Source organism: Neoarius graeffei, chromosome 1 (genome assembly GCF_027579695.1).
Source record: "Neoarius graeffei isolate fNeoGra1 chromosome 1, fNeoGra1.pri, whole genome shotgun sequence".
Classification (NCBI taxonomy): domain Eukaryota; kingdom Metazoa; phylum Chordata; class Actinopteri; order Siluriformes; family Ariidae; genus Neoarius; species Neoarius graeffei.
In genome coordinates, this window is record NC_083569.1 from 51,784,360 (window position 1) to 51,804,117 (window position 19,758).

Below are 19,758 nucleotides of genomic sequence, written 5' to 3' on the forward strand. Positions count from 1 at the left end.
GAGCAGGAACCCAGCAGCGCTCCTCAGGACCATAGCCCTCCCAGTCCACCAGATATTGCAACCCGCCGCGGACCCGGCGGGAGTCAAGCAGGCGATTCACAGTGAACACAGTCTGCCCCTGGAAGATGCGGGGGGGTGGGGGGTTCCTAGGGGCAGGGGCATACGTAGATGTCAGTACGGGCCGTAACAGGGAAACATGGAAAGTGGGGTTGATCCTCAGAGTCCGGGGCAACTGGAGCCGGTAGGAGACAGGGTTCACCCTGCGCACCACCTTGAAGGGGCCAATGTAGCGAGGAGCAAGCTTGCGGTTCTCCACCCGCAGTGGAAGGTCCTTAGTGGACAGCCAAACACGCTGCCCAGGGCAGAAAGCGTGTGCAGGTCTTCTATGGCGGTTGGCCTGAGTCTGGTTGGTTCTGGAGGTCTGTATGAGGGTCTTCCTGACCTTGCTCCAGGTCTTGCGACACCGTCTCACATATTGGTTGACCGAGGGCACCCCCGCGTCCTCCTCCTGGTCCGGGAACAGAGGTGGCTGGAACCCGAATTGGCACTGGAATGGCGACAGCTTGGTGGCCGATGACTGCAGGGTGTTGTGGGCGTACTCCGCCCATGGCAGCCAGGTGCTCCACGATGTCGGGTTATCCATAGCCAGGCCTCGCAGGGTGGTTTCCAGGTCCTGGTTGAGCCTCTCCGTCTGACCATTGGACTGTGGGTGAAACCCAGAGGAGAGGCTGGCAGTGGCTCCGATGACCTTGCAGAACCCGTGCCACACTCGGGAGGAGAACTGGGGCCCTCGGTCTGAGACGATGTCCTGTGGAAGACCAAAGACTCGGAAGACATGATTAAACAAAAGTTTCGCAGTTTCAAGAGCAGAGGGGAGTTTGCACAGTGGTATGAAGCGGCAGGCCTTGGAGAATCTGTCAACTAAGACCAAAATGACCGTGTTACCTTGTGACTCAGGGAGACCCGTGATAAAGTCGACTGCCACGTGGGACCAGGGACGCCGGGGAATGGTCAGAGGATGCAGGAGACCCTGGGGACGCTGTCGTGGGTTCTTGGTTCTGGTGCAAACCTCACAGGACAGGACAAATGACCTTACTTCCTTCTCCATGTTAGGCCACCAGAAGCGTCTTTTCAGGAAGTCCAGGGTCCTCCGAGCTCCCGGGTGGGCGGTGAGAGGGGAAGAGTGACCCCACTGGAGAACCTTGGCCCGGGCTTGATGTGGGACGTACAAGAGGCCTGGTGGCCCCGTCCCAGGACCGGGGTCCTGGCGTTGGGCTCGTCGGACAGCCTCCTCAATACCCCAGCGGACAGGGGCCACAATCCGGGACACAGGGATAATAGGCCCGACTTCATTCTCCCTGTTAGTGGCAGAGAACAGTCTGGACAGTGCGTCAGGTTTGGTGTTCTTGGAGCCGGGGCGGTATGAGAGGGTGAAGTCAAACCGACTGAAAAACAGGGCCCACCTAGCCTGTCGAGGGTTCAGTCTCTTGGCTTGCTGGAGGTACTCCAGGTTCTTGTGGTCAGTCCAAACCAGGAATGGATGTTGTGCTCCCTCCAGCCAGTGCCTCCACTCCTCAAGGGCCAGTTTGACCGCTAGCAGTTCTCGATCCCCCACATCGTACCGGAACTCAGCAGGACTCAGGCGGTGGGAGAAGTAAGCGCAGGGGTGCAGCTTTCCTTCCGAACGTTGAGAGAGCACCGCGCCGACACCACTGTCCGAGGCGTCCACCTCCACGATGAATGGTTGGGAGGTGTCCGGGAGAACCAGAATGGGTGCCGTGCAGAAGCGGTCCTTGAGGTCTTTGAACGCCTTTTCTGCCTGAGGAGACCAGCCATAAGATCCACCTGTCCCTTTGGTGAGGTCAGACATGGGTGCTGCCACAGAACTGAAGTTCCTGATGAACTTGCGGTAGAAGTTAGCGAATCCTAAGAACCGCTGAACCTCCTTAACGGACTTGGGAGTAGGCCAATCCCGGACGGCCAGGGTCTTGGCAGGGTCCATTTGGAGTTGGCCTGTCCGTACAATAAATCCCAGAAAGGAGACCTCGGGAACATGAAATTCGCATTTCTGGGCCTTGGCGAACAGATTGTTCTGTAGCAGCCTCTGGAGAACCTGGCGGACATGGTGGCGGTGTTCCTGCACGGTCTTGGAAAAGATAAGGATGTCGTCGAGGTAGACAAAAACGTATAGGTTAATCATGTCCCTTAAGACGTCGTTGATTAGGGCCTGAAAAACAGCTGGTGCGTTGGTGAGTCCGAAGGGCATCACCTGGTATTCGTAGTGCCCAGACGGGGTGTTAAAGGCAGTCTTCCACTCGTCTCCCTGTCGGATACGGATGAGGTGGTATGCGTTCCGTAGGTCCAACTTGGTGAAGACGGTGGCGCCTTGGAGCAGGTCGAAAGCTGTGGACATCAGCGGAAGGGGATATCGGTTGCGCACAGTGATCTTATTCAGGCCCCTGTAATCAATACATGGTCGGAGCCCCCCATCCTTCTTGCCAACAAAGAAGAAGCCGGCTCCAGCAGGTGAAGTGGAGGGTCGAATAAACCCAGAGACCAGGGCATCTTTGAGGTATTCCTCCATGGCCTTGCGTTCTGGCTGAGAGAGTGAAAACAGTCTGCCACGAGGAGGGGTAGTCCCAGGGAGCAAGTCGATGGCACAGTCGTAAGCCCGGTGCGGAGGAAGAACGGCGGCCCTGCTCTTGCTGAATACCTCCTTGAGATCCCAGTACTCTGTGGGAACTTGAGATAACTCGGTGAGATCAGGGGGCTCGGCAGGAGACACAGGAGAGCTAGAGAGCAGACAAGAGGCATGGCATGCAGGGCCCCATTCCACAACCTGGCTTGTTACCCAGTCTATGCGAGGGTTGTGGCGAGTAAGCCAAGGAAGGCCTAGAATAACTGGGAACTCAGGTGAAGGAATCAGGTGCAGGGATATTTCTTCCTTGTGACCTTGAGACTGGAGGAAGACTGGAGAAGTAACTTGGGTGACTCTTCCATCACCTAACGCTTGGCCATCGAGGGCAGATACAGACAGAGGGACTTCAAGAGGTGCAGTAGGTATATTGATGCTTTGGGCGAAGTGAATATCCATAAAGTTCCCAGCCGCCCCTGAGTCTATCAAAGCTTGACAAGAGTGGACAGACTCACCCCAGGAGATGGAGACCGGGATGTAGATTCCTTGACCAGGGAGTCCGGGAGAGAGGGTAGGCCCCGTCACAACCCTCCCTCGGCTGGACGGGGCGGTCCTTTTCCCAAGAGTTCGGGACATGATGCTCGGAAGTGACCAGGCTTGCCACAGTAGATGCAGCACTTGTCCCTCCTTCTGCGCTCCCTCTCAGATGCGGAGAGGCGAGTACGACCCACTTGCATGGGTTCTGGACAGTCACTGAAGGAGGTAGACAGTCTCCAGGTAGAGGTAGGGAGGCTGGGGGGGCTCAAGGCTTGGTGGCGTTCTCTCATCCTGTTGTCCAGACGAATAGCATGTGAGATGAGGGTTTCGAGGTCACTTGGGCATCCAATAGAGGCCAGACCGTCCTTGATGGGGTCAGACAGACCATGGTGGAAGGCTGACACCAGGGCAGTCTCGTTCCATCCACTTACTGCTGCGAGTGTTCGGAACGAGATGGCGTAATCTGCGACGCTTCCTCCTTGCCGGATGGACATGAGCTTTCGGGCTGCGTCGGTACTGATGTCTGCCTGATCGAAGACCCGAAGCATCTCTTCAGAAAACAGCTGGAAATCAAAGCACTCAGGTCCCTGTCTTTGCCAGATAGCAGTAGCCCAGGCTCGCGCCTTACCAGCTAATAAGGTGATCACAAAGGCAATCTTGCGGCGATCCGTAGTGTAGGTGGTAGGCTGAAGCTCAAAGGTGAGTTGACACTGGGTAAGGAACTCTCGGCACTCACTGTGCTTGCCGTCATACCTCTGTGGTGCAGGAAGGCTGGGTTCGCGAGGTGAAGAAGGCAGCATTGCAGGAGGCACTGGAGCAGGAGTGGGAGCTGGATCAGGAGCAGGAACTGGATCAGGAGCAGGAGATGCAGGCAGAGATGTCAGCTGTGCCAGGGTTTTCCCAATTTGCTGAAGCAGTTCCTCGTGGCGAGCGAGGGCCTCACGTTGGCTGGTGAGCGTACGTCCATGAGCGTCCATGGTCGCTCCGAAGCGTGTCAAAGCTGCCATAATTCCCTGAAGGTTGGCCGGGTAGACAGTTGAAGCAGCCTCTGCTGAGTCGGTCATGACGGAGTCTTTCTGTTAGGGTTTTGCTGGGATTCGAACCTGGTTCGTTGGTGTGATAATCCAGCAAACCCCCACTAGGCCACCAGGGGGATGACTCAAATGCAGAGGCGTGAGGCGGAAGTAGAAAAAGAATCAAAAGGTTTATTTAAACTATATACACTATATACAGGGCAAAACAAAAGACAAAAAAAAACCAAAGAGTATAATCCAAAAGAAAAGCAAAGTGCAAAAATACAAAAGCTAAGAAGATCAAAAAACACAGTACAAAGGAAACTGGAGATAAACATAACAGCACAAAGACTCCGTGACAAGAGGACTGAACTCAGGGGTATAAATAGACAAACTAATTAAGGACACAGGTGAAGATAATTAGGCAATTAACACAAACACAAAACACAGGAACAGTGGCGGCCTCTAGAGGCCAAAATAAACACGACATGAAAAGGAAATAACAGCGGCCTCTAGAGGCCAAAACAGTCCTAGTCCTAACAGTTTTCCAGAGCTACTTGCTGGAGGAGCAGCAGCTCTCTATGGATTACGCCGAGGATGCCGGAGACACCGGGGGAAGCGAGCCGGCACGCTCGTCAGACTGAGGCAGTGGGGGTTTCGCACTGCGCTCCTGTCTATTCACCTGGCTAACGTCCGCTCTCTGGCCAATAAGATGGACGAACTGCTGCTCCTCAACACAAACAACACGGATTTTAACAGATCTGCTGCCTTGTGCTTCACTGAAACCTGGCTCGGTGAGCACATCCCGGACTCTTCTCTCCACCTGCCTGGATTTCACCTTCACCGAGCGGACCACGAAATGGAGCTCACGGGGAAAACGAGGGGAGCCGGAGTCTGCTTTTACATTAACGAAGGTTGGTGTACTGATGTTACAGTTCTAAACAAATCATGCAGTCCTCATCTGGAGTCATTATTCATAAACTGCAAACCGTTTTATGCTCCGCGAGAGTTTTCCTTGTTTATTCTGGTTGGAGTTTACATCCCCCCTCAGGCGTGTATTAATGAGGCGTTACAACACCTGGCTGACCAGATAAACAACGTGGAGAAAAAACACCCGGACTCTTTGCTCATTGTTTTGGGGGACTTTAACAGAGCAAACCTCAGCCACGAACTGCCAAAATATAAACAGCACATTAAGGCCCTGTCCACACGGCAATGGATTCAGGTGAATCTGATAAAATTGTTTATCGTTTCGGCCTGGCGTCCACACGGCACCGGCGTTTTGGGTGCCCCAAAACGAAATCTTTTGAGAATGGGTTCCAGAGTGAAAAAATCTGGCAACGGCGCCATTGCGAAGTCGTCTGGATGAGTAGAACGGATTTGTTTACGATGATGTCACAACCACATGACTGTCAATGCTTCACGCCGGGTAGAAGTGTAACGAACTCAATGAGAGTTGTCAACAAATCCTATAACTTGGTTCATGAAACGCGCTTACAAAATATTTTCACTGTGAATATTTATTGTGTAATGGTGCAAAGTGAGAGAGAGAGTGAGAGAATAGCCCTCAGGGCAGAGTCTTTAGTCCAAACACTGCGGAAGCAGTACCAAACCGCGCACCACCCGTGCGCTTTCCAAAAACAAAAACAATCCCGCCAGCAAACATAGGAAAAAAAAAAAAAGGAGCGATCTCACCTCTTCAGATGTTGGTTTAAGTCCGACAATACATTCTTCAAAAAGGGCGTAGAAGAACAAAGTAATCCATCAACGTGTAGCATTCAATTTATTCCGGACCATTAAAGAATTCTGGAGGATATCAGAATGTTGGCGTACCGGCTTCCATCTACCCCCATTCATTCCTCTTTCCGCGTCTTTCGTTTTACGCTACTGATTAATAATCAAAACTTTATGTGGCTAATGCTACAGAAGAAGGGGTTTATGTGCATGAGTCTACTTCTTCTATTGTTCTGGTGTCTCCGATGGGACCATCTTACAGCGCACGTAGTGGTGTGGCATGTGTATTGCATCGTTTTCAGCAAGCGTTGCATTGCCATATGGACCTGAAATTTTACTGATCCGTTGCCCATGTGGACGCGATATTTAAAAAAAAAAAAATCTCGTTGCCATTGTCGTGCGGATGTAGCCTAAGTGTCCCACCAGGGACACTAACACTCTGGACCATTGTTACACTGTTTTAAAGGACTCATACCACTCTGTCCCCGTGCAGCCTTTGGACTATCTGATCACTGTATGGTTCATCTTATCCCGTCCTACAGGCAGAAGCTGAAAGCTGCTAAGCCTGTAGTTAAGACGGTGAGGAGATGGTCCGATGAGGCCAAAGTGGAACTACAAGCCTGCTTTGACTGCACTGATTGGAGTGTTTTTGAGGCTGCAGCCTCAGACCTGCATGAACTGACTGACACTGTGACATCTTACATCAGTTTTTGTGAGGATGTGTGTGTGCCTACCGAAACCTTCTGCATATACAACAACAATAAACCCTGGTTCACTGCAAAACTCAGGCAACTTCGACAGAACAAAGAAGAGGCCTACAAAAGTGGAGACAGAGTTCTGTATAATCAGACCAGAAACACACTGACAATGGAGGTGAAAGCAGCTAAGAGGAGCTATGCTGATAAGATTAAAAACAGCCTTTCAACAAACGATCTGACATCAGTGTGGAGAGGCCTGCAGAACATTACTGACTATAGACCCTTTTCAGTCACGTGACCTTCGTAAACGCGACCACCATTTTGGACATGTAGCGGACTTCGGCTCGAATTGGTTTGAATGCGAGGAAGGCGACAAACGGAGAACATACAAGAAAAAGGAGCGAGATGCAGAAAACACCTTCGCTATCCAGCGACGTAGGGCATTTACAGGGCGAGCAGAGGGAGAAATAACAACAGTAACGACACATTAGCAACGCCGTACAGAAATAACAGTTTATGGCACAGACCCTTTCGGTTCTTGCTCATCTAGCTGCTACAATGACTGCTTAGACTGCAACAATAATACCTAACACACATTTAAGTATCCGTCGTAAAGATGTGAAACTCATCGAGTGACGAGTGTGTTCATTGATAAGCTAACACAATCTAAAAGTAGACATACCATCACACTGCCCTGGCGCTGTGTACAGTTTCCCTTCTATGGTTTGTGCACTCACTATTTGCCATTACTTTCTCCAACCGTTGTTACAGATTACAGGGAACGGCCTGGATTTAAGAGACAAATAATGTTCCTCTTATTTTGAACACTTATTTGTAGGCAGTGCTTAATTTGTAAAGTGGGAGGTCCCGGAGCACAGAGGATGAGCGGCTCCGGTGCGGAAAAAAAGAGGGGGGCGCGGCGTTGCGCTTCTGGGCATGTTTTGTAATAACACTGCAAATTAAGTTCATCTGCAGATATTTTGTGGATGTCGTTTCATGAGAGAAATCACCAACAAGACAGATATCAAAATCAGACATTAACACTAAATAAACTTGCATTTTTTTATTTAATTATTATTATTTTTTTTTTTTGTTACATAGTCAAAAGAGGTGTCGGATCACTGGATCCAGTGTAAATAGCTGCCGGAGCCAACGCCTGAGGTTCCGGAGCGCGCTCCGGCTTGCTCCCCCTCAAATTAAGCGCTGTTTGTAGGACACTGCCTCTGATCTGTCCTACAGTCTACCAACAGCAAAGGAACACAACGCTAGCTAATGTCGTTAGCTAATAGCTACTACAGAAGAACAAAGAGGTTACAATGGGTTATTTTAGCCTATTTGGTTACACACTCGCCGCCACAGAATGTTAACAGCAATGTAATGCCTTTTCTGGCTAATTTTATTCGTCTTACCTCCAACAAAGTGGTCACTACACAAGCGTTGGTGTGCCGCTATCCATCTTCTCCGTCGGTCAGCATCTACTGGGATCCGATAAAATGATAACCCTTGCCTTGTTTGTTGATGGTTACTACATCCAGGTGCACAACAATATAGTGGCATGATGGAAGTCTTGCTGAAAATAAACACTTTCTTTGCTGCCGTTCTTCAATGCTGGCTGTGGTAAACTACTGGTAGTACATGTCCAAAATGGCGGCCGCGTTTGTCGTGACATCACGTGAAAAGGGTCTATAGGAGACCATCCCCCGACACTGCAGTATCAACTGGCTGACAAGCTGAATGTGTTTTACTGCAGATTCGACACATTCACACCTCTCCCCCCTTCAGTCATTAAAGACCCATTTACACCCCCTACCATTCTGCCACCCCCCGCCTCTGACCCCCCACCAGCACTCAAGATCTGTGAAGAGGATGTCTGTCAGCTTTTCCACAGACAGAAGATCAGGAAGGCACCTGGCCCAGATGGTGTGTCACCCTCTTGTCTGAAGGTCTGTGCTGACCAGCTGGCTCCCATCTTCACCCAGATCTTTAATAGATCCCTGGAGCTGTGTGAAGTCCCCTCATGCTTCAAACGCTCCACAATGATCCCAGTTCCTAAGAAAACCAATATCACAGGACTGAATGACTACAGACCTGTAGCCCTCACATCTGCAGTCATGAAGTCCTTCGAGAGACTGGTGTTGTCATACCTGAAGGACATCACAGACCCCCTGCTGGACCCCCTGCAGTTTGCCTACCGGGCAAACAGGTCAGTGGATGATGCAATAAATATGGGTCTACACTACATCCTGCAACACCTTGACACTGCAGGGACATATGCCAGGATCCTGTTTGTGGACTTCAGTTCGGCATTCAACACCATTGTTCCAGACATCCTCCACACCAAGCTCACCCAGCTCACTGTGCCCTCCTTCACCTGTTAGTGGATTACAAACTTCCTGGCTGACAGGAAGCAGCAGGTGAGAATGGGGAGCATCATATCCAGCACTCGGACTATCAGCACTGGCGGCCCCCAAGGGTGTGTGCTCTCCCCACTGCTCTTCTCCCTTTATACCAAACGACTGCACCTCAAGAGACCCGTCTGTTAAACTCCTGAAATTTGCGGACGATACAACGGTCATCGGCCTCATCCGAGACGGTGACGAGTCTGCATACAGATGGGAGGTTGAACGGCTGGTCTGTTGGTGCGGTCAGAACAATCTGGAGCTGAACACGCTCAAAACTGTGGAGATGACAATGGACTTTAGGAGGAGCCCCCCCACTCTGCTGCCCATCACCATCACCAACAACATTGTGACTGCTGTTGAAAGCTTCAGGTTTCTGGGTTCCACAATCTCTCGGAACTTGAAGTGGGAGACCAACATAGTCACTATCGTCAAAAAGGCTCAGCAGAGGTTGTACTTTCTGCGCCAGCTCAGGAAGCTCAACCTGCCTAAGGAGCTACTGACACAATTCTACTCTGCCATCATTCAGTCTGTTCTTTCCTCTTCCATCACTGTTTGGTTTGGATCGGTCACCAAACAGGAGAAGAACAGACTGCAATGGACAATAAGGTCTGCAGAGAAAATTATTGGTGTCAACCTGCCCTCCATCCAAGACCTGTACCTGTCCAGAGTCAGGAAATGGGCAGGTAACATCTCTGCAGACCCATCACACCCTGGTCACAAACTGTTTAAACTTCTCCCCTCAGAGAGGCGATATAGATCACTGTATGCAAAAACAACCAGACACAAGAATAGTTTCTTCCCTCAGGCTGTCTCTCTGATGAACAGCTAAAATCCAGATTCATATATCAGTAATATCACTTGCAAAATATCTGCACACTCATACTGTCATTCTGTGCTCACTGTTACTTATATTATATTTATATTCACTATTTCATCTTTGCACTATGCACCATATTGCACCAAAAGGAAAAATCCTTTCTGTGATGAACAGCTAAAATCCAGATTCACATATCAATAATATCACTTGTAAAATATCTGCACACTCATACCGTCATTCTGTGCACACTGTATACTTTATATTTATTTATCTATTTCATACTTGACTTACCTGGATTAGTTTGCACAATGCACCTATTGCACCTTTTTTTTGGGTTGTTTGTTTGTTTTTTTGTTTGTTTGTTTATACGCTTTTTATCTGTTTTTGTACTATGAGAGCTAAGTGAAACCGGAGTCAAATTCCTCGTGTGTGTCCACATACCTGGCAGTAAAAGTGTTTTTGATTTCTGATTCTGATTTTTCTTTGTAGTATGTATCAAAACTGTAATTAGAGACCATACTACAAACTGCACAACTCAAGAGTACAATACTAAAATGGCTATCAGGATTTCCTCTAAAGCATCATAGTGTAGATTAGATTAGAGTAGATAAAACTTTATTGATCCCTTTGGGCAGGTTCCCTCAGGGAAATTAAGATTCCAGCAGCATCATTACAGATAAACAGAGAAAATAAATAGAGAAAACTTCTAGATAAATTAAAATAAATTATTTACATATACAAATATAAAAAGAATAAAAGATATGGGGAAGGGGGACGGCGGCAGGAGAGATATTGCACATTGTCCGGTATTGCTTATTGTTAAGCTAGGCTACTGCTCCTTCCCGTCCTCTGTCCTCCTGTTACCCCTCCTCCCCCCCAGAGAGGAGTTGTACAGTCTGATGGCGTGAGGGACAAAGGAGAGTTTTTGAGTCTGTTCATCCTGCACTTGGGAAGGAGCATTCTGTCACTGAACAGACTTCTCTGGTTGCTGATGGCGGTGTGCAGAGGGTGACTGGCATCGTCCATGATGTTTAATAGTTTGTGTTAGTTAGTGTAGCGGCCCTGCTCCACTTCATTTATTGACCGATACGCTTAGTGACATGCCGCTACCCATTAAACCGCCGCCACGATGCTTACTATTTAGGCCTACAGTATAAAGCTAGAATCAACATGCATGTGTTTTGTAGCCTTTGAGCAGGTAATCAATACAGTCCATGCAAGCCCATGGGCCTGAACTTAAGTTCACAGCTGATGTCAGACAAGGGTATTCCATGCTGATTGGCCGAGTGTGTGCGGTATCCTGCGTTGATTGGATGAGCGATGCGCAATTAATATTCATAGGTAACTTACGCAAAAATGGTGGAGCCTTCAATCCGGGTACAAGTGAGCAAAACACAGACGGGTTTCAGCTCAATTACGGAGTTTTTCACAAAGAAAACAACTCCGCAACAGTGGCAGACCATAGTTGTGAGACCATGACGGCCAGTTTGCTGCACGTTGCTGACCAGCTCGAGTCTGACAGTGAGAGTATTTAGTCATCCACACGATTGGCAAAATTTAATGATCAGTATTTTGAACAACTCGTGCCATGTTGCATCACCCTTCACTGTGTTTGATGTGAAATAAACTGCAGTCTACTTTGGAACAGTACACTGTTTGTGAGATGCAAGTGGCAGGCTTGTAGTACTCGAGTCCGACTCGTGCCCTAATTTTAAGGACTCATGACTTGACATGGACTTGAGCACTAATGACTCGGACTCAGACATGTGCATTAACTGCATTTGGACTCGTAAATTGGAGACGAGGACTTGGATTTTTTCTTTATTTTTTGTAACATGCAGGGATGAGAATGAAAAATAATAAAGTCTGAAAAAAGCCGGGAGTTTGGGGGCCGCAGGCACCCAGCAGGGCCCAGGGGCAGAGCCCCAGTGGGGGCCCAGGGGGTGGGAGCTAATGATTTTTGCCTATTTTTTTTTTTACCCCAAAACCATTAATTTTATCAGCAAAAAGTTGCAATGTATTTGGAAATAAATTCCCCTTCTTGGTGGACTACCAGGTGAAAATGATTAATATGGTACAAGAGACTTGTTTTTAATCAATTCACATTTGATGATTTAAAAAAAAAAAAAATATCAATGCACCTTTTAATATAAACGAGCTCTACAGTATTATATTTCTGCATTTTTGCTATTCATGTCTTTGAATACTCTAATCCTTTAAAATGAAGTGCAAACCAGAAAAAAGTTCTATCATATATTATATGATATATTATAAGCTTTCTTCTGATGTTATCATGGTAGCAGGAGGTCTTGCATATTAAGCAGGCAACATTCAACATCACTTATCACTTCCCTTTCAACTGTTGTGTGTACTAACTAGGTTTTATCTGGACAGGATGTTGTGTAATGTAATACAGATACCATATGGTCAATTTGAAGATCAAGATGGTGATTTTGAATTAAAGAACAGGCATGTACAATTGACATTACATATTGGAAATGTTTTTTAAAATCAAAAACTATAAAGTTCATCTCGGCCTAAAAAATTTGGGCAGACGCTCCCGCGCGGCACATGCCAGCAATCCCCCTATGAAATGAGCAATAAGTAGGAGAGTTATACATGGTATCATACCTAAAATTTTATCAGAAATATAGATATGATACTATGATTCTCCCCAACATGCTACATTAGATAAGCTAACCCCATTTATAAAAGATACACACTTATATATGACATGTATTTGAGATAGATACACACACACACCATGGCATTGATTCGTGCGATATAATGAACCATTGAACAGGCAAAATAATTTTCGATCCACCTTTGTGTTTTTTGGTGTATATGTGAAGTTCGATAGTCCTTGCCCCTCTACTAGTGTAGTTTATCATGTCAGAACACAATGAGCAAAGTACTTTTCCTGGGACGTCTATTTTCCGGATGTGATCACTGAGCTTCGTTGTGACAGTCTGCTTGTCGATCTCGACATTCAGTGTTCTTTCTAACCAAGCCCATCGAAAACAGTTCTCTATTCCTGCACCTTTATCAATCTTCCTCGCTCGATCCTCTTCTTTCTTATCTAGGACTTTTGCCATTGTCGATATGCTAAAATATCCTGCCTGAATACGTGTCTTTCCGATGTTACCAATGCGAATCGTCAAACAGTGTGTACAGGTTGGTGAACGGCGATTGCAAGCCACACGTGGAGAGCATGCGCACTTGTGTTTATACACTGCATGCGATGGGATTTCCCGAAAAATCTACCACAAATAAGTCGAACATTGTCGCAAAAGTGAATGTTAATTACGACATGTCGAAAGACTCGAGTGCGTTAACCCAGAACCCACCAAGAATCAGGATGTTATAAGGTGACCAGATCGTTAACCATCCCCCCCGAAAATTTCTCAACGGATTTACATCGATCTCAAAAACGATCATTTTGGTCTGAAAAAGTCGGAAATCCGCCGATCGGCGGAAAATTCTCATCCCTGAACATGCCATAATAATTTGGCATAAGATATTTATATCTACATTAATTTTGTACTAATTTCATGCAAGAGTGTCACACCTGCGTGCCTTGGAGCGTGCATCAGATAATAGGCTCTCAGGCGCACTCCGGACAGTGCGCACGCCAAGTGGACTCTCACGCACGCACTGTAAACGACTCACACCTGCACAGGATTAAGGCGCAATCACTGCATCAATATAAAAACTGTGAAAACACACTTATTTTTGTGAATTATTGAGTTGCATTGCTGACCGAGCCTTATTTCTTTGTTTGGTTTCCCAATTTCCTGTTTCTTGTCTTTGATTCTGCCGAGTCTATGATAGCCTGTTTGTGCCTCGCTCGACCTATTGCCTGTTTCACCGTTTTATGATTTTGCCTGCCGTTCTGGATTGTTTACCGTCTTCATTTGTATTAATAAATGTACCTTCTGCACTTACATCCATCTCCCAACCATCTCTGACAGAATACTTCGCACTCCCTGATAAATCACATTCACCTGTTCATACATCATGCTCAGGAACAAACTAATGTTAATGGTGCTAAAACAGCCACCATCACATGGTGTGGTTGGAGTCTTGTTCTCGGACTTGTTCTCGGACTCAACTCGAAATTTTTTTTTAATGACTGGGACTTGACTTGGACTTGAACACTGGGGACTTGAGACTGGACTTGGACTCGAGGTTTAGTGACTCGACTACAACACTGGCAAGTGGGTATTGTATTGACTGTTTTTTTTTCTGTTTTTAAGGTGGGAATTCAATAAATTTATAAGTAAAATATAGCCTTTTCCCCAACATGTTGAATTGGTAAAAATCAGCTTTAGACGTCACTGGAAGCCACGAAATGAACCCTTATATTTCAAAATTTTCTGGAGAATGCCCCCCCCAGCTTACATGCCACCTATGGCGCACTGTTCTTTTCAGTTTATCTAGGGGAAACTCTGGCTATTGTGCAGTGTAGAACAATCTCAGGCATGTTAAATAACAGAATGCCAGTACTCTCTACTGCCCAAGTCAGAAATCTAACTGATTACTCTGATCTGATGTGTAGCTACAGATAAACATTCAATTCATCTCATCAGTAAACACTAAAGGTAAGAGAAAGGACTGAGAGCTAGACAGAGATTCAAATGTCACCTTCAGCATCATCCAGATGAATCTTGGTGCCTTTCTTTTTTTGGGGTGTCTTGCTGATTGGGGGTTTATCTCCTCTCTCCCCTTTCACAGGTTTCTCTGAGGGCCTGTGATCTCCCTGACAATGACAACATTAATATTAAAACAAGGAGAGTTGTTGGTACACACATGTACATTAATGTGCAACAGTCTTAGGCATATGTAAAGAAACGCTGTTAGATGCCTTCAAAAATAATAATTAAAAAAAACTTTAATTCAAATCAACAGCAGTAAACAGCACTAAACCAAACAAAGTTAATATTTCTCTTTACAACCATTGACTTTAAAAATACATCAGAAGTCTCCGGTACACTTCATACAGTTTTTAATGGGAATAATTGACTGCTCAGTTTTTCAAAGTATCTCGGAGAATCAGCCACAGATCTTTTGGAGACTTTGACTGTCACACTTGCTTTTGATTTTGCAGGTCATCCCCAACATTCAGCATTATTTTTCTGTCTGAAAGACAGTCTATTATGTATTATTATAAATACAGGACATTTTTTCGATGGAATAAAAACATGCATTCTATTCCCTTTTTAGCGGGTTTCATAGCATGCTATATTGTTAGCATATCGCTTATCCTACATGTATTACGTCACTCTACCCAATGGAGAATGAATGTGCAATATTGTTACAATATAGCACGTTGTCAAGACAACACGACATCACATGTCGGAGATGTAAAACTTCCGCGCTAGCAAGCAACTGTGACAATTTATAAACAAACATGGCCGCTGGGTTTGCTTCGTTAAAAGAGTTAGATTTTGAGAGAATTTCAGCTGCCAGGTTACTCCACTGTGTGTAGTTGTTGATGTTGATTTTAAAAGTAACTAAGTAAATTACATAAGGAAATGAATACTTAAGTCTGAGTGAAAAATACTGTGGCAAGCGTGCATGGAAGAAGAGTCTGGAGACAGAAATCGTAGTTTCTCGGTCGTTAGCCTGTGCTACTTGCTCTCGGTAGCACTGGCTTGACTGCGCTAGCATTGGCCTTTGCTAACACTACTAATGAATGCTACAATGGCTGGAAGGTAACTGGACTGCCACGCTATGAGTTGCGGGTAAGCTAGCGTTGGCCTTTGAGAATGCTGATATGAAGAGAGTGTATAATAATAATAATAATATTGTCTGGCTTTCTTTCATGGTATAACAGATATATTCCTTTCAGCTAGCATGATACTGAACTCATCTTCGACTCATTCAATATCATGTTAGCTGAATGGAATATATCTGATAGACCACTCAACGGCAGCCAATATTATTTAAAATATGTTCCTTCAAAAGACAAAATTAATATTAAAAGATTTAGGACACCTAAAATGAACACATTTGTTTATTAATGTTTACTCATCTGAATCACCTTAATAAGGTAATGATCAACTGAATGAAATGTGTTCTTGGTAGAATTTGACAAATATATCACTGTCCTGCATGTTTGAGAAAATGACTGAATTGTAAAATCTTCTTTCTTGACAATAACTTATGAGATATAAAAATACCTGGAGTGGAACAGCCGTAATAAATGAGCCACATCCTTACAAGTGAACATACCTAATGTTTAAAATTACAAATTCGGCTGGTGAATGAGGTCAAAGACTTTTATTAAAAATGATTAAATGTATCAGCAGTCTATTCCAGGAACATTGGGCGTGAGCTGAGAAGATACCAGTCTTCATGCTAAAAATAACAGTAACCTGAGCTCAGGGTATATTTTAGAAACTAAATGGTTGCAGCTCAAAGCCATAACAATTACTGTAACATAACCGAAAACTGCTCAATCTTACCGGTGTTGACTGCCCCCTGCTGGTCAATGATGGTCCCTGTGTTTTGGAGGGAAGCGTCTTAGACTTGTCTGTTTTGAGACGCAAACAAAGCAAGGGTAAAAACAGCTGTTAGTGATGACCCTGAATTGACTGACACACCACTTTATCAGTAAAAGCAATATGATGTGAATTCAATTCCAGGAAATCTATTAGCAGTGCACAAGGCTATATGTGTGAGCAGAAGTGTGCCTGTGACCTCTCTCCTATCATTTGAAGGACACACACTCCTGGCACACTGACACACTCAGCCAAAGAACTTTGTATCACGACTGGATCAGAATGAATAATGCCGCTTTTCCACTACCAACGCGGCTGAGTTGGGCTGAGCCGTGCCGTGCTGAGTCGAGCTGAGTGGGGCTGTTGGAGTTGCATTTCGACTACAACCGCGCTGAACCGTGCTGGCTGGAAGTGGGTGGACACATTGGGTGGAGTTAGCGAAAGTGGGTGGAAGTCACGTGATGTCGTTAGGCGGCGCAAACAGTGACATTAGTGACCTTTTAAGTGGATAATAAACAATAAACATGGAGTCGTTAGTGTTGCTGGTCTTGGTGCTGTGGCTTGTTGTCACCGACAACGCAAACAGATACTGGCAAGAGCGTATAGATGAGGCGAGGCGCATAAGGCTTCAGAAATTCTCGTAATTTGTAATTCTTCTTCTTCCGGGTTTATGGTGTTTACAGATCCCAGCGTGCTCGCGGGGCGTGTGTGGGCGTGTGAGGACACTCCTCCTCACCAATCAGTGCACAGGGGAGTGTCTCCTCACGCCCCTAGCCCCACTCGGCTCGGTTTGGCTCGCTTCAGCCCTACTCCAAAACCGTGCGAGTTTTGGGTGCTAAGCAGGGCTGAAGCGAGCTGAGTCGCGCCGCTCTGAGGTAGTCGAAACGCGAACCGTGTCGGGCTGAAGTGAGCTGAAAAAGGGTAGTGGAAAAGGGCCATAAGTGTGCAAGCAGGTGTGCTTCTAGGCATACCATTAGAAGAGCTTGGTTCAGAGTGCTCTAGGACAACTCGCAAGCCATCAAGGTTTGATATGGGCAATCCTAAATCAAGAGGCTCAGTCTCTTCGCTCTGAAAAACATAGAGAAACGTTAGCATGTAGCTCCTCTGAGACAACACAGTTTGTAGCTGTTGGGGAAAATGTTCACAAAAAGATCTTTTCAATTCTGAGCTTTGCATTTAATACTTAGCTTCTTTATTAAACGTTATGCATCCCATACAACACCTAAGTAAATAGAAAGTAATGCTATGGTCCATAGAGGTAACAGAAGGCTTTATTTATTACAGTGGCAAGCAAAAGTTTGGGCACCCTTACTGAAAATGTCTGTTACTGTGAATAGTTAAGTGAGCAAAAGATGAACTGATCACCAAAAGGCATAAAGGTAAAGACGACATTTCTTTTCAGCGTTTTCTGCAAGATTTGTGTATTATTTTTGTTTTGTACAATTGGAGAGTGAAAAAAGAAAAGGAACACCATGCGAAAGTTTGGGCACCCCAATACATTTGAGTTCTCAGGTAACGTTTACCAAGGTTCCAGACCTTAATTAGCTTATTGAGCTGTGGCTTGTTCAAATTCTTCGTTAGGAAAGGTCAGATGATGCAGATTTCAAAGCTGTATAAATTTAAATTCTCTGACTCCTCAAACTTGTCCCTAAAACCAACAGCCATGGGCTCCTCTAAGCAACTCCCTCGCATTCTGAATAATAAAATAATTGATGCTCACAAAGCAGGAGAAGGCTACAAGAACGTAGCAAAGTGTTTTCAGGTAGCTGTTTCCTCAGACTGTGATGTTATTAAGAAATGGCAGTTAACAGAAACGATGGCGATCAAGGTGAGGTCTGGAAGATGAAGAAAACTTTCTGAAAGAACTGCTCGTTAGATTGCTAGAAAGGCAAATAAAAAACCCGTTTGACTGCAAAAGGGCGGCACGGTGGTGTAGTGGTTAGCGCTGTCGCCTCACAGCAAGAAGGTCCTGGGTTCGAGCCCCGGGGCCGGTGAGGGCCTTTCTGTGTGGAGTTTGCATGTTCTCCCCGTGTCCGCGTGGGTTTCCTCCGGGTGCTCCGGTTTCCCCCACAGTCCAAAGACATGCAGGTTAGGTTAACTGGTGACTCTAAATTGACCGTAGGTGTGAATGTGAGTGTGAATGGTTGTCTGTGTCTATGTGTCAGCCCTGTGATGACCTGGCGACTTGTCCAGGGTGTACCCCGCCTTTTGCCCGTAGTCAGCTGGGATAGGCTCCAGCTTGCCTGCGACCCTGTAGAAGGATAAAGCGGCTAGAGATGATGAGATGAGATGAGATGACTGCAAAAGACCTTCAGAAAGGTTTAGCAGACCCTGGAGTGGTGGTGCACTGTTCTACTATGCAGCAACATCTGAACAAATATGACCTTCATGAGAGAGTCATCAGAAGAAAACCTTTCCTGCATCCTAGCCACAAAATTCAGCATTTGAAGTTTGCAAATGAACATCTAAATAAGCCTGATGCATTTTGGAAACAAGTCCTGTGGACTGATGAAATCAAAATAGAACTTTTTGGCCACAATGTGCAAAGGTATGTTTGGAGAAAAAAGGGAGCCAAATTCCAGGAAAAGAACACCTCTCCAACTCTGAAGCACGGGTGTGGATCAATCACGCTTTGGGGTTGTGGTGCAGCCAGTGGCACAGGGCACATTTCATTGGTCGAGAGAAGCATGGATTCGAATAAATACTAGCAAATTCTGGAAGCAAACATCACACCATCTGTAAAAAAGTTGAAGTTAAAAAGAGGACGGGTCCTACAATAAGACGATGATCCAAAACACACCCCAAAATCTACAATGGAATACCTCAAGAGGCACAAGCTGAAGGTTTTGCCCTGGCCCTCACAGTCCCCTGACCTAAACATCATTGAAAATCTGTGGATAGATCTCAAAAGAGCAGTGCATGCAAGACAGCCCAAGAAACTTGTAGAACTGGAAGCCTTTTGCAAGGACGAATGTGTGAAAATCCCCCAGGTAAGAACTGAAAGATTATTAGCTGGCTACAAAAAGCGTTTACAAGCTGTGATACTTGCCAAAGGGGGTGGTACTAGGTACTAACCATGCAGGGTGCCCAAACATTTGCTTCAGGCCCTTTTCCTTTGTCATTTTGAAAATGTAAAAGGTGAAAATAAAAAAATTGTTTTTGCTTAAAATATAAAGGGAATGAGTCATCTTTAACTTTATGCCTTTTGGAGAGCATTTCATCTTCAACTTGCTTAACTGTTCACAGTAACAGCAATTTTGCCTAGGGGTGCCCAAACTTTTGCATACCACTGTATATATACACAGTACCAGTCAAAAGTTTGGACACACCTTCTAATTCAATGTTTTTTCTTTATTTTTATTCATTACAACTCACTTCATTTCTTAAAGTAATGATGGATGTCGTTTCTCTTTACTTAG

The 19,758-nt window shown here is 45.9% G+C and overlaps 1 protein-coding gene across 5 annotated transcripts in view; it reads right to left on the bottom strand.

Moving 5' to 3' along the window:
- The window catches only part of rgs12a (regulator of G protein signaling 12a), a 101,330-nt gene that overhangs the window by 15,960 nt on the left and 65,612 nt on the right, over window positions 1–19,758 (bottom strand). For all 5 annotated transcript variants that reach the window (XM_060934032.1, XM_060934022.1, XM_060934051.1 and 2 more), the window contains 3 exons: window positions 17,311–17,407; window positions 16,304–16,371; window positions 14,481–14,595 (listed from right to left, as the gene is read on the bottom strand). In XM_060934032.1, the coding sequence (XP_060790015.1) occupies window positions 14,481–14,595; window positions 16,304–16,371; window positions 17,311–17,407 (280 nt within the window). The remainder of the gene's footprint in view (window positions 1–14,480; window positions 14,596–16,303; window positions 16,372–17,310; window positions 17,408–19,758) is intronic.